The sequence below is a fragment of the Hylaeus anthracinus genome, unplaced genomic scaffold (genome assembly GCF_026225885.1).
Source record: "Hylaeus anthracinus isolate JK02 unplaced genomic scaffold, UHH_iyHylAnth1.0_haploid 11985, whole genome shotgun sequence".
Lineage (NCBI taxonomy): Eukaryota > Metazoa > Arthropoda > Insecta > Hymenoptera > Colletidae > Hylaeus > Hylaeus anthracinus.
Window position 1 is genome coordinate 11317509 of NW_026534333.1, and position 14736 is coordinate 11332244.

The 14736-nt window shown below is 41.4% G+C and overlaps 1 protein-coding gene across 1 annotated transcript in view; it reads right to left on the reverse strand.

The window, feature by feature from the left end:
* LOC128886640 (BMP-binding endothelial regulator protein) overlaps nt 1-14736 on the reverse strand; it is a 41677-nt gene that overhangs the window by 16993 nt on the left and 9948 nt on the right. Inside the window, exons 2-5 of the mRNA XM_054141703.1 lie at nt 12365-12489; nt 8374-8459; nt 2517-2619; nt 182-355 (exon numbers count right to left, since the gene is read on the reverse strand). Of these exons, the coding sequence (XP_053997678.1) occupies nt 182-355; nt 2517-2619; nt 8374-8459; nt 12365-12479 (478 nt within the window). The 5' untranslated portion in view covers nt 12480-12489. The remainder of the gene's footprint in view (nt 1-181; nt 356-2516; nt 2620-8373; nt 8460-12364; nt 12490-14736) is intronic.

Genomic DNA, 14736 nt, shown 5'->3' on the forward strand with positions numbered 1-14736 from the left:
AGGTTAAAGCTGCATTGTTTTGAGGGGCACTAGTAATGATGAAACATAGCGTTTCAGAGATTTCAATATCAACTTCCTTATTTTATTTAGAACGTTGTATCTTTTTAGATAGCTCTCTTTATTAGCTCTGAATCTAACAGTTGACGAGTAGCTTTGCTTTGTTCCTCGACAATTTACTTACCCGCGCAGACTGGGCAGCACTGGCCAGGTGCAGGGGGAATTGGCTTCGAGCATGGTGTATAGCAATGCAGTCGCGACTCCGTGATCACTCCAGCCTTGCAAGTGAACACTCTGCACGGTTCAGCTTCAGTCCACTCCGTCTCAGACTCGTGGTAGACCCCATTTCGTACGCATCCTTTCAACATACATCACACATTATAAGTACATTACAAAATGAAATTAAGTTCATATTGGGCTGTCTGGAAAGTCCATGCCGATTCGTAGTACGCGGTACAGATCTGAATAAATAACATGTATACATCCCTTGAAAGGTGGAAAGGTTGTGGAACAAAATGGTACATGTATAATTCAATAAATATAAATCAAAATTCAAATATGCCTTCGAATTTTTCTTAAAAATAGGCACTTTTCGGACAACCCAATACCTTAGCAAACTTGTATACATTAAGAAATTCGGAATTTGGTCTGTACGTATTCTCAGTCGAAATTTCGGAAATGTAACACTAAACTCACCGACATTTCATTCGTACCCATTTCTGTCAGAATCGATCGAACGACTGGTCTTTTAAAGATACTTGGTTCAATCGAACTTTCTTTTATCACATTTTTAACTATTCTGATACATTCAGGCCTGTTCTAACGCTACGTATCGAAAATTGCCACAAACTTTCTGGACAATCCAACACTAGAGTATTACCCTTATCGGCGACGTGTCACCTGTGACGTTCTATCGCAGTTTTACCATACGAGTCGTACGTCACGTGGGACGTGACAAGAATGAAAAAGCTGAAACCTGCTGATTACCGCATGCATGAGTAATCGCTTTCACATTTGATTAGTTACGCGCTAGCAGCCAACAAGTCCAGTGACACTTGAGTCACTATTTTACATTTGTTTTAACATTTTACTTCGAAACAATGAGTAATCAGAATGACCGTTAAACGGAGTTACTTGCAACCAAAACCTCTTTAGAATTTTCATTTCATTTCGCTTCTTGAACGTGAATAATTAGATTTTCAAAGTATTAAACAAATACTATATAGCACTACGGAAATAGAGAATTGGACAGAAGGCTAGCGCAAAAGATTCGGATAGGCTTGACATCAGTGGGATAGTCACGCCTCCTACACGCACGCATCCTTCATTGTAACATATTAGCGGGAAAAATGATCGTATCTAAGTAACGAAGACGGTAAATACACCTGTCGAGGCGAAGATGAGACGATTCAAAGCATGCGTTATCAACGCCTGAAACAAACTGCCGAACAGGGGGCAAATAGGGGGCCTAGGAGAGCGCGAAGGGCGGGGATTGGGCGGAGACAAATGAAGATTCCTTCTTGCCCCGTCTTTCCAGCTCGCTATGGTATATACTCGATCCCACGGTTGACCAGACCAGATGACCCGCGGCATTTGCGGTGACAGATTCGCGTCAATTAACTTCGCCCGCGTTGGACGGAAAAGTACCGCGGCGATGTAATCGCGCGCAGATTCGGAACGGTCTCCTCTTCGAAGGCGAGATTAAAGTCTCCGAAGCGAGGAATTTTGTCGTTGGTCGCGCGAACAGGGGCAGGTTTGCGTCACGGGCTAACGTAATTAATAGAAAAAGCGATAAGGAGGCCGCGGCCGAGCCGCAGCATCTGTCGGTCTACGGCTGCCGGTTTGTAAACAGTCGCATGCGCTGATGCCGAAGTTCCTCGGGTTTATCGCGAGTATCGACGAACAGAAGCGCCTTTGTGCCCTGGGAACAATGCTCCGTGCCGGGCATTCCTCTCTTTATCCTCCCCCTCTCGATCTTTCTCATCGCAACGCTCGTGACCCTCACTCAAGCGAGCGACCTGGTCGGTCCTTTGCCACGACCAATTAGAAGGTCATTCCGTCCTATATAGGACATTTCTTGCTGCAAATTCTTGTATCTGGCCCATCTTTCGGTATGTTCGAGTCTTTGATAATGTTTAACCCTTTGCACTCGAATGCCTCCTCTGAGGGGATATCGCAGACTTTGTTAGCGATTGGATAAATTTGAGTAAAATTCTCAAAAGTGATTTCAGATGCTATACGCATCTGAATGTCTACACTTAATACAAGCGACAAACGGCGTTTGTATAAGAAGGTAAAATGTAGGAACATATGGGAGGAAGCTTAAGATTGTAATGTTAAAGATGGGAACTTTGAATGCGTATCAGTGATTTTTTCACGCGTACTAGAATAGTATAAATATCGGCATAGTATAATTTTTGGCATAAATATTTTCTTCAATTTTTCATGTCGTTTTCGCACATCTTTCCATTCTTATCGAATCGAGTCAGATAATTAGGTAAATGGAAAGGTTTACGTACCTTTACACCTGTGGCAGCACTCATCTTCTCGTGGCTCCAGTAACGTGTAGCAACCTTCGATGCTAGGGCACTCTTGTTGCTTTCTGCACTCAACGAAACCGTTCTGCAAAAGAGAAATGACGACGCTGCGGTCGATTACCCCTAGATCTTAACAAAATTCGAAGTTTCGCTCAGAAGGATTATTTCGCTACTTCGTTTGCGATACGACAACGTAAATAATTAAATTGTCCTGATCGGCAGTAATAAAATTAATAAGTGTCGAATGATTTACTCGCATGGGAAATTGAGTTGATATCGGATATCTATAAACGGCTCGACATGAATATAAAACCGATAGGAAATTTAATGACCCTTTACTTTTGCCACTACAAGTAGGCGATTAGAAGCACTACGTATCTGCCAGTTCTTTTAACGCATTTGTAGACACTTTGTACTACTTTGATTCGATACAGTTGGAGGAAAACTTCATACACAGTTGCACAGAAGTTATGTCCACGATGTATCCACTTTTATATCGAGAAATAGAAAAATATCAATGTTGATTGATATTTGTTGAAACGTTGAAATTCCTCGCTCGATGGCCAACTTAAAATTATACAATGAAACAACGTTCCACATATTCGGGACAATCTAGATTGTAGATGAATACAAACTGTGCTCCCTTTCTTGTAACACACCGTATACTACTAGATATACACGTTCGCATCTATCTATCGAACATAAACGCTGAATAAACTATCGCACGGCGAACATTGAAGTCAGACTTCATAAGCTATATTCGAACAAACCCACCCGTTTAGTCGAACGAGGATTAACGTAAACAGTCTCGAAAAGTTCTTAGAAATCACGGTGAAAATATAATATCGCCGTGGGCAAACAAAGTAGGAAATTCCTAGAACGTTACGTCACCGAATGCAAACATTGCCGTGAATGAAATACTTATTTGGAAACATCAAACCTATCGTTTAATTTACACAAATTTCTTCAATAGGCATAGAGTATACAGGGTGTCTACGTATAAGTTCGGACATACACAGGGTGTCAATTCTTCAACAAACGTCTTGGACATTTTCTTTGTGTCGCCTTATTCTCGAGAATTTTCACTTTTAATTTTTGTTCTGCGTTTTAATATTTTTTCTGCGTTTTCGACTCGACACTCTTTAAACGACCATAACTCCAACAAATTACAGCGCTTAAAACTAAGTATACCATTTGAAAGAGCGTTAAATTTCTCATGTCCCTGATGCCAAACACAAATTTATTACGTAGGTTTAATAAGTGAAAAATTAGGTCAAACTTTACATTGTGAAAATTAAAAAAATATTCGACTTTTTCTGTATTCGTTTTTCGGTTTCAAAGACATAGTTGTTTGGCGGGCAATCTTCGGGAAAAACTTCCTCGAAGTCTCAGCTTTTGAACGGTATTGTCAACAAAAAATTGTGCGGTGGTATTTTAGGGAGAAAATTACGTTTAAATGCAGAAAAGCGTTCGAAATGCCCGCCTCCTAAATCAAAACTTATCGGTTCTCCTGCGCCGAAAACATCGATTTTTTGCTGTGTGAAATCGATCGTGTTTCAATCTCCAAATCATTTATCGGTACACCGAGGTTGATTTTGATTAAATAGTCTCTAAAAACGAAAATTCTATGGATACATGTTCAAAAACAATTATTATTCACCTCGCACTGAGGCTTTACACACGGCTGAGAGAGACTTGACGTGTCAAAATATCGTTTCTTTTCCTAATTGGGGAAGCTCGGAACTGTCGCTAAAAAATACCTCATACCCGATGTCAAGTTAATTTTAAACTGACAGGTCGATTTTTGTTAAGAAATATCGATTTTCGCCTAAAAACGTCGGCTTTTCTGCATTCAAACGTCATTTTCTCCCTAAAATACCACCGTGGAATTTTTGTTAACAATACCATTCAAAAGCTGAGACTTCGAGAAACTTTTTCCCGAGGAGTGCCCGCCAAACAACCATGTATTTAAAACCGAAAAACGGCTAGAGAAAAAGTGAAATTTTTTAAAATTGTCACGATGTAAAGTATGACCTAATTTTTCACTTATTAAACCTACGTAATAAATTTTGCTTTGGCATCAGGGATATGGAAAATTTAACGATCTTTCGAATGGCGTACTGATTTTTAAGTTTGCACTGTAATTTAGCGGAGTTGTGGCCGTTTAAAGAGTGTCAAGTCGAAAACGCAGTACAAAAATTAAAAGTGAAAATTCTCGAGAATAAGGCGACACAAAGAAAATGTCTAAGAGTAAATTTTTGTTGGACATTTGTTGTGGAATTGACACCCTCCGTATGTCCGAACTTATACGTAGACACACCCTGTATGGTTCTGATGGTATGTAGATTCATTGTAAAAAGTTGCGAACTATAAAAGGTTGGAAATTTAATACAACAAAATGACGAGTACATACTGTTACGTTAAAGGGACATTATATCGAAGTGCTGACAATTTTTTTTTGCATTCTGCATAGAGAACTTTCGATTTCACCCACACTAATTGTATGGAATTTCCCCTTTAACGTACCTCAACATGCGTAAAATCACTAGATGGCGTACGCAAACGACACATCGTCGCGTAGCACGGAATGGGTTAACAGTGTATGCTCGAAAGGTATAGAATGATCCATGTTTGCGCCTAGAAATCGTTCCTTGAACGTGTCGATTTCATTCGTAGATCCATATGGCTATCGTTGGCTCCCAGTGCAATTATTTCTTTCACCCGTTATCGCGACCTATAATTAAACCCTTGGGATTTATCACGCGGCCGAATTGCGTAAAGCAATTCAACACGGGTCGCGGGTAAGCCGTGTAGCGAACGCGAGAAGGTCGTGGCTCTCGAAAATAACAAAGATTACGTCCCGTCTGAGCGCGAGCGCGAAAGGAGGCTTCCGTTCGCGCCAATGCCCGCCAGCGAAAACGAAAGGAGACGGCACGAAGAAAACGAGCCTCGAGACGTCCTCGAAGGTCGATCGGTCGGATTCAATCGGAGTCGGTCACATTTTTATCTAGATAAACCGAACAACGTTTTATCTCGATGAACTTTCGTTCCGTGGCTCTCGGCGAGTAAATCATCGCTGGAATTTGGAACACTGGCAGAGAAATATTTATTCGGAACGTAAACCACGCGATTATTCCTTATTAATGGGGGAAGCCACCTTGGACGCGCGAAAATCGTAGATACAGTGGGTGTAGAGAGTATTCGTACGCCGATCAATTTCCAAAAAGACTATGTAAAATTGTAATTTATTAACTTATTTTTTATGACCAATGATATTCTACATATTCTCGGAAATCTCTAGAATAGATAGATTACGAAATAAAAATAGCTATTTATGTAAGTTCGGAAATTAACAAGAAAAAGCAATTAATCGATAGAAATGTTGAAGCAATAAATATTCGCATAAATATATAATTTTTAAAACTTCATTAAAAAAAAAGAAATTTACATTAATTTACAAGTATATAATACTTTCTTCGTGGGATTTCCTTTTGATTTTATAATTACTGCAACTCTTCTAAGCATTAAATTAACTAAATTATTAGTTACTCGAAGTGGGATCTTCTTCAATTCCTCTATTAGAGTTACTTTTAAAAGTACTTTACTGGAAATTTGATGTTTTCTAATTCGCACGGAGCAATAAACTAATGTGTTTACGTTACAAACTCTACTGTAAATGGTTCGTCATAAGAATCGTACAAATACTTATTGCCTCTATACTTTTACCCACTTTTCGCATTTTTTTGTTAATTTCCCAAATTGTATTAACTAGTAAATGTTGTTTGGACTATATCTATCTTAGAGACTTCCGTGAATATGTAATATATCATTGATTATAAAAGAAGAAGTTAAGAAACTACAATTTCACATAGTTTTTATGGAAATTGATCGGTGAACGAATACTTTCTACACCCACTGTATGTTCAACAATTTTAATTTCAAAAATAATTGACATATTAGAAAATATGTTTACTGGGGTTCGTTATAGATATATCGAATATACAAAGTAATGAGTATTAATAATTGAAGGAATTTGAATAACAAAGTAATTTTTATTTTCGCATTGTATATAAAACGACGTTGCTCTAATCGGTGTAACAGGATTCTCAGGTATGGTTGTACCTAAAATTAAAAATCAAGTATTTTCATTTTCTACGTGATATAATACATACTGTGAAAGAACACACAGGTGTTTTCAATACATCTGTTTATATAGGAATGGTGAACATTTGAAAAGTAAATCTCGTCGTTAACATAAAAATTACAGTAAAAAATCTGTAGCAAGAAATTGTTCCAAACATATCATTAAATCTGTGTGTACTTCCATAGTGTATCGCGATGAAAATGAAAATCTTTAGTTATTTAATTTTGGTTTAACCATAATTTTACTACTGTGATATAGTACGATCTATAATGATGACAGTAATAACGACGATTTAGCGCGTACGGTGCCAATAACGATCACTATGAGCGATGGTGACAACTAGGTATACACTAAGTGTGGGCTGGTACGACGCGTAAGCTACACAAAAATACTACAAACATCGCATAAATCACAGATTCCGTGTAGAAACACGATAAATGGTACATAATCGGTACAGAAATAGCATAAATAGCACACACGCATGTATTTCGCATACACGCAAATCGCGCGAACACGGACGCGTACCGTAACGGACAGTTTGATCGTTTACATAACGATCAAATGTTTATTCGGTCCCCTACCATCGTCGAAGAAAATGTTATTCGAATGCCAGTCGAATACTCTCTTCGTGAGTCACGAAGTAACTTTTATCTCGGCAGAGTTTTATTCGTCACCCGGCGAATAGTAAATAACGATTATCCCGATAAGTTATTCGAATAAAAATGCTCTTATCCGTATCATTATCCGGGCGAAGATTTATTCGAAGTCGCTCGAACAACACAGCCGGCTCTCCGATGGACGATTTACGAGCCGTTCCGCGACGTTGGCGCGATCGATCGTTTTTGATCCCCCTCGAATGAGAAAATAATTGTGTCGCTCGCAGCTGGCAGGATTCGCCACTCGAAGGCGTCTTCTCGTCAAACCGGAGAAAACAAGAATCTCTCCGCGAGTCGACGTACCAAACGTGCAGATAATTGTCGGCGAGAGCTGACTGTCCTGCTAACATACCGCTCGCGCGCATCATCGCTCGATGATTACTCGGACGATTTTTGCGCCCCACAGGTCTAGATAGCGCGACCAAATCGCGAGGCGAGGCGACCTTTCGAGCGACTCTTCTAACGAGAATATCGCCGGGAACGACTCGAACGTCCAGCGACTCGAGTCTCCTCTGCGTTATCGTTCGACGTTGTTAGATAAATATCGAAAAATGTTCGCAACGTTCGTCGCTGAATTTTCCTGGTACACTTCAGCTTCGAACGAATCGAATTCCCTACGTTACGAAACGAAACGTGTCGCAACCTGTGCTAGTATATAATCTCATAAAATTTTGTCAAAAAATTAAATACACAGTTATGGTCGTCGTTATCATCATCATTGATATTCTCATCTTCATCATTGCCGTCGTTGTCAGCGTCATCGTTATCATCATCGTCCTCGTCACATCGTCATCGTCATGATACGTAGCCAACGTTTATCGTCGTCAGTATCATCTTCATTACACATAATTAACGTTATCATCGTCCTCATACATAGTCAACGTTTTCGTTATTCTTATCGCCATCGTGCACATGTACGCATACACACACGTCCGACGATGAACGAGATCCAAATCTATTCGGATAGGAATTCCATTTCGTGTTCCGTTAGGTGCGATAAAGTCGTTAAATAAATAAATAAATACCTTGACGAATTTACCTTGCATATGCAGTTGAAACACTTGGTGTTCGGGATCTTGTCGACGGTGAAGTCTTCTCCCTCGACTTCGCAGGTCTCGCGGCTACCTGCAATCAAAACCCGTGACGCTAATCACAGCACGAACAGAATCCGGGCAATTGTCGCGCGAACGGATTGACGGGTCGGCGTGTGTCGCGGTCGCGCGATATCGATTTCACGTCGCGATAATTCGCGCGATATTGTCCGACGATCAGGAACGACGTCGCTCGTTCCGACGATCGACCTTCGGGTTCCTCGTTTCCTTGGCGAGTCTCGATTAGGGCTGAGACTTGACGTTCGACCATTCGCATTTAAATGGAGCCAAATACTCGATTAATATTTCGATAATATTTTGCGCGCTGATCTGTATATTAGTATCGATTCAATTGATCGAAAGTGGGAAATTCTGATCCGAGCAATCCTCGCGAACACCGCGCGCCTAATGATTGAGTTTGCCTGGGATGATGATTACTTCATGTAGAAACAAGTAACACACACAAACTATTATCAAACATTAATTAGTATATTGTAAACATTAACACGTCGACTGTCAGATTAATACTCTTGAATATTTCTACTGTGATTAAGATTCGTTTCCAGACTACTGAAAACTACATAATCAAACATTTACTGTGGCATGTATTTTCACAACTTCATCGAAGTTTAAGAATTTCATTCAAATTTATTTTCTTTGATACTCAACGTTCAAAATTAATTTTGTTTGTTCTTCGGTGAAAAGCACTGTCACCCATATATGGGCGACGTGGCGATCAACGTGTTAATTGTAAACTTGAAAATGCATTAACGAACCCAAATATTTGAACTCAATAAATATAACAAAAAATATGGGAAATTTTACACATGTATTTTAAATAACAATCGTGTCCGAAGCACACGCGAGATCGAAAAGATTGCCAGATCCTTTCATTGGAACGCATACGCGCGTCCACAATTCACGATGATAGCTCTCATACGCGTCCATGCATCCAAAGGGTTACTTGTTCATAATTCTCGTAATTATACAGCATTCGAATAGTCTCAGCCCTAATTCTGGCCCACTGCGCGTCGATCATAAGCGTACACGGACGCGGATGCGTGCGCTGCTGTTACTTACGTGTAGAAGTACTCGTAGAGTTACTCGCACTCGATCAGGCCTGCCGCGCGAGTCGCGCACAAAATCTACGGAGAGATCGATGGTTCGGCCAGCCTTAATTCCCAGGCGCAATCCATCGATAATGATCTCCGCTGCTAGGTCGGCGAAGACACCGTCAACGTTCCTCTCGGTTCCCTCGCGCACGTATTCCTGCACACTTTAAGCAACTTTCTTTAAAACGTGCGACTAGCTCCCCATCGCGGTCCACCAACTCAGTTTTAACCGCTAATTCTTTGATTCCTCCTACACGCTTTCCAGCGGCCGCGCAGTTGTCCACGCCGTTCCCTACCTTCCTTTCCCAACCGTTTCTCACCCCGTTACTTGCGTCCCTGCTCGTCACGCAGCGGGCCAGAATTCACCCGACAAAAGTGAAATGAGAAATTCGTGTTCGCATAGTTTTCGTAATCTACTCGCAACAACATGGTCTAAATGAAACTTCTGTGACTCGTGTAATAGGGGTACTGATAAGATGACGCTTTGAAGTAATACTCATCGTGTCTGTGTAGTATCATTCCAGGACTAAGTTGCTGGAAATATTCCATTGACATTAACTTTTGATTACCATCAGGCTATTTGGTGATATTTCATTGATAATTGCCACACGAAACTATTAAATCAGATTAACTCTTGTGTAAGAGTTCGCTCGGTTCTGCAATACTATCAGATATTCGAGAGTGATTGAACGACATTAGATTTCTGACGTTTTCACTAAAAACGCGACACGACGTTCTACGCTGTCGATGTAAAAAAAAAAAAAAAAAATGAATAAAATTCTGTGCAGAATATATCCTTTTGAGAATCGTACACTTGGCAAGCGAAAGAATCATTTTCTATTTGGATCTTTTAGAAGTGAAGAATTATCCAAATAACATTTATAGAAGAAATGAACGTAAAGGGTAGAAATGCTTATGGGACTGACAGTAGGTCCCAGTAGTTTTTTTTAAATAAGATACTAGTATCCCCTAGTGTAGATAATGTTTTGTTCTTCAAATTGACAACATTTTCAGTACAATGCTCGAAGAACGCAATGATTGTCGAAGAATTCGCAAAGTTTCGCAACTTTTTACGAATCCCATCGGACATGCTTGACGTGTCTTTTTTTTTTCTTTTTTTTTTTTCTTTCAAGTGCGCAGGAATGCGTGCGAGAAAGGACGCGGAGTTGGCGTTGGCGTTCGCGGCCGGTTTCTTCGCGTTCACGCTCTCCCTCTCTCACTCACTTTCTTTCTCTCTTTTTCTCTTTGTCTCTCTTCTCGCCTCCTCCCCTCTCTCATCGAGTATCGTTTCGCAAAACGCGAAAGCGAAGAACGCGTTGTTTGCAGCTCGTTTCGTTGTTCCGTCGATTGTATTACTCGTAATTTTCGAGCGAACCGAGAGATAGTAACTTGAAAGCGGGAACTATCGCGCGTTGGAAACAGAAACGTGCGAAACACGTCGGTGGTGATAGCTCGATCCAATGGGTGCATCCAGAAAGGCCACCGATCACTAAGTTTGCTTTATAAGCGGATGAGCTTAGAAATGTTTCGTTCCCAAACATGGTGACGGCTCCCAGTAGCAATCAGTATCTGCAGAGAGCAGTAGTCACGTTTTGAAGCGAAAGATTGTTAAGTTCATCCCCTTACCGAGCGCTCGCAGAGCAGCTTACTAAACAATAGCCTTCATGAGCGGATAAGCTTAGAAATGTTTCGTTCCCAAACATGGTGACGGTTCCCAGTAGCAATCAGTATCTGCAGAGAGCAGTAGTCATGTTTTGAAGCGAAAGATTGTTAAGAGCGCTCACAGAGCAGCTTACTAAACAATAGCCTTCATGAGCGGATAAGCTTAGAAATGTTTCGTTCCCAAACATGGTGACGGCTCCCAGTAGCAATCAGTATCTGCAGAGAGCAGTAGTCATGGTTTGAAGCGAAAGATTGTTAAGAGCGCTCACAGAGCAGCTTACTAAACAATAGCCTTCTGAATGCACCCAAAGCTGCAGAGAGCGATCACCGTATTAGAAAGCGACAAATTTTCAAGCTCACTCCGTCACAGAGCAGCTTAATAAACAGTCCCCGTCACGGTGGATCCAACCTCACGACACGGTCGATCTCTCTCAAAAGCCCAAATTTGAATCTCACTGGCCGAAAGTAGCGCACGCGCGCGTCAGAAAGGGAGCGAGAGAGGGTGGCGCGAAAACAAAGGGAAACGATTTCGACGGTGCACCGCGCGATACGTCGGCGACTTGCTCTCCCGAGTCATCGAGTCGAGATTCGACCTGACTCGGCGCAAATAGACCGGCAGATAATGCAGATAGACTAAGAATAGAGCGTTTAAAACTCGTAAATAGAGCGTGACGCGCCTCGCTCGCGGTTCTCGCGAGTACGCGAGCCGCGATTGACTTTCGATCGCGACCGGATCATTCCTGAATTCGCGGACCGGCGCGGCTCCACCGCCTCCGGGGATAATCGCCAGCTCGCCTGCGCGCGCTTGTTCGCGAAAATCAAGAGAGATGGGCAAATTTGATTGCGATATAAGTAACACACAGTGTTCAGATTGTGTTTGTTCTTTTAGTCGGTTATTTATACTTGGATCCCAAGACAATGCTCGGCTTTAGTTGAACTGTTAATTCAAGGAACTTTGACACTAGTAAACGTACAGTTTGTGAGCAGCTTGAATGAAGATTATCGAACTAGATAAAGTACTCGTTGAAGCTTTATTTTTCTATTATAACTCTATCACTTGCTTAAAAAGAAAATGTTACTAAATTTTTTATTCGATTGTATTATCAAGATAATATTTTGCCCATCTCTGATACACGACGCTTCTATGGAACGCTCCGACACTCACCTATTATGCTTTCCGAGGCGCCGCAATGTGCGACCGATAAAAGGAACGTCAGACCCAGAGTTAGGGTCAACGACATCGAAGGCACTCGCGTCGACTCCATATTTGTCTTCGCCATTGACGATTTACTGGAATAAAAGAAAACAATAGTTGTAATAGAATATTTACATTACGCGAACGATTCCTCGAAGCAACGCGAGGATAGATACGTGAATAGGTTCGAGCGGGTGTTTAGCGGCGCACAATAACCCTCGACGTGATTGAGTCCACGCGCGATACTCACAGCAGTAAATAAATGCCATAGCGGCCTAGAAAGAATATTAGCGAGATGATTCAAGGGCAAGAGGAAATAATCCTCTGTCGATCGAGCACTTCATCTCGACAGGTGTATTTCCTGTCCTCGTTACTTAGATACTGATAATGTTACTTAGTCATTTAGATAATGGTCGTATGACCATTTCGGCCAATAACATGTTACGCCGAAGAATTCGTATGCGTGGAGTGGTGATTATTTCACTGGTGTCAATTCTACCCGAATTCCTCCCGCTGATATTCTTTCCAGCTCCCTATAGTACTAGAAATGGCGTGAACTGCTACTTTTGAATCGCTCGTGATTCAATCACGTTCATTCTCAATCACGGTGATTTTTCACAGTGATTCGTGATTCTTCGTGATCGTTTCTGATTGCTACAGAACATTCTTTCCACTTTTTACGAATTATGTTGTTCATAGATTATATATGTATTATAACATGGTCTAAAAGCAACGTTAATATAATTTTAATACAATTCAAATTTGGCTCATTTGTAGTTTCTTGAGTTTCCGATAAGGGGAGACAGCGGGACACTAACGATATATTGGTTTGTCCGGAAAGTCCGTGCCGATTTTTGATAGGTGGTATAGGTCTGAATGTATCGGAATGGTTGAAAACAAATAACGCGTATACATCCCTTAAAAGGTGGAAAGGTTATGGAACAAAATGGTACTTATGTAATTCAATAAATATATATTAAAATTCAAACGTGCCTTTGAATTTTTCTTCAAAATTGCCACGAACTTTCTGGACAGGCCAATATAACAATTAACACGAACCGCTTCTGAAACGCCATCTTCCGGATCACGGTCGCGATCGAAGTTTAATCACGACTGCGATCGCGATTGTGCGATCACCATGAAAAATCACTGGTGATGATTGTTCACGCCTATATAGTACCTCGGCGAAATACTGCCCGTACCTCCGAGACTTTGATATTTTGAACATGCTCCACTTCTCGCGAAAGGCCAAAGTCGGGGCACTCGATGTTAGGAAAACTAGCGTAGTACCGCGCCTCTCGTAGCCAACGTAATAAGAAGCTAAATAAGAACGCGGCTGGTCTCAGCGAAAAAAGTGGTCGACTGCCAATCCAAGAGTGCCGAGTACGAATCCACCGAGCCTTATTTTTCGTTGGACACTCCAACGCTATTTTTTGTTCGATTCACCGAGGTCGTATACTCGAAGCCCCCCCCTCCGTTGAACTTCAATCTTACGCGTTGGACGTTTATTCTTGGGTTTCTTGTACCGCTGAAGTTTACAATAAACAACACCAGGTTACCAAGCCGGACACCCGACGCGGCAACAAACAAAACGAACAGAAAGGAGCGCGTGAACGTGCACGGAGATCGGGAAACTGCCTCTCGCGGTTCTGCGCCGTGAAACGCAGCGATCTACCAACGGATTATTGTCGTAACCTTCCGTCCGTGAGTATATTTGCGCTAGATCTTTCGTATATTTTCACGAGTCAGCCGCGTTACTGCGGAATCTTTCTTCGAAAATCCATAACAGCCGGGTTCGCGGTCGTTCCAAGAACAACGACGCAGTTACAAGGCGTGTCGGTGAACATCGCAACGTTCCTAAGTAAGCTGGCAAGCCTACACGCTCCGTTCGTCGACGATCGTTTCGCACGGTCGTCCTTACGCGGATTCGTAAACGCGATGGCGACAAGAGACGAGTACTAAAGGCACGATCGGGTCGCCATTTAGCGTTGGGGTATACTTGTGATACAGTACGGGACAATACGATAGCCAGAACTCGGCTACTTTTGATATTATATTCTTTGAAATATTTTTTCGTATCATTCTAACGGCATGGTTTTTCCTAATTATTTGTCTATCTAGTCCATACAGTGTTCATGGTAACAATCCGCATGATTTTTTTTTTCGAAGCATTTCTGATAATTTCAGTACTAAATGTTAGAAACAAGTAAATTATTTTTCAGTCGCCTGTATATTAAAGTATTCAACATAGTAACGAATCCCACAGATTGCTTTGCAATTTAGTTTTACTACATGTGCTCTCTTGGAAGATCTCTTTCTTTTGTCTTCATAAACAAATGGTA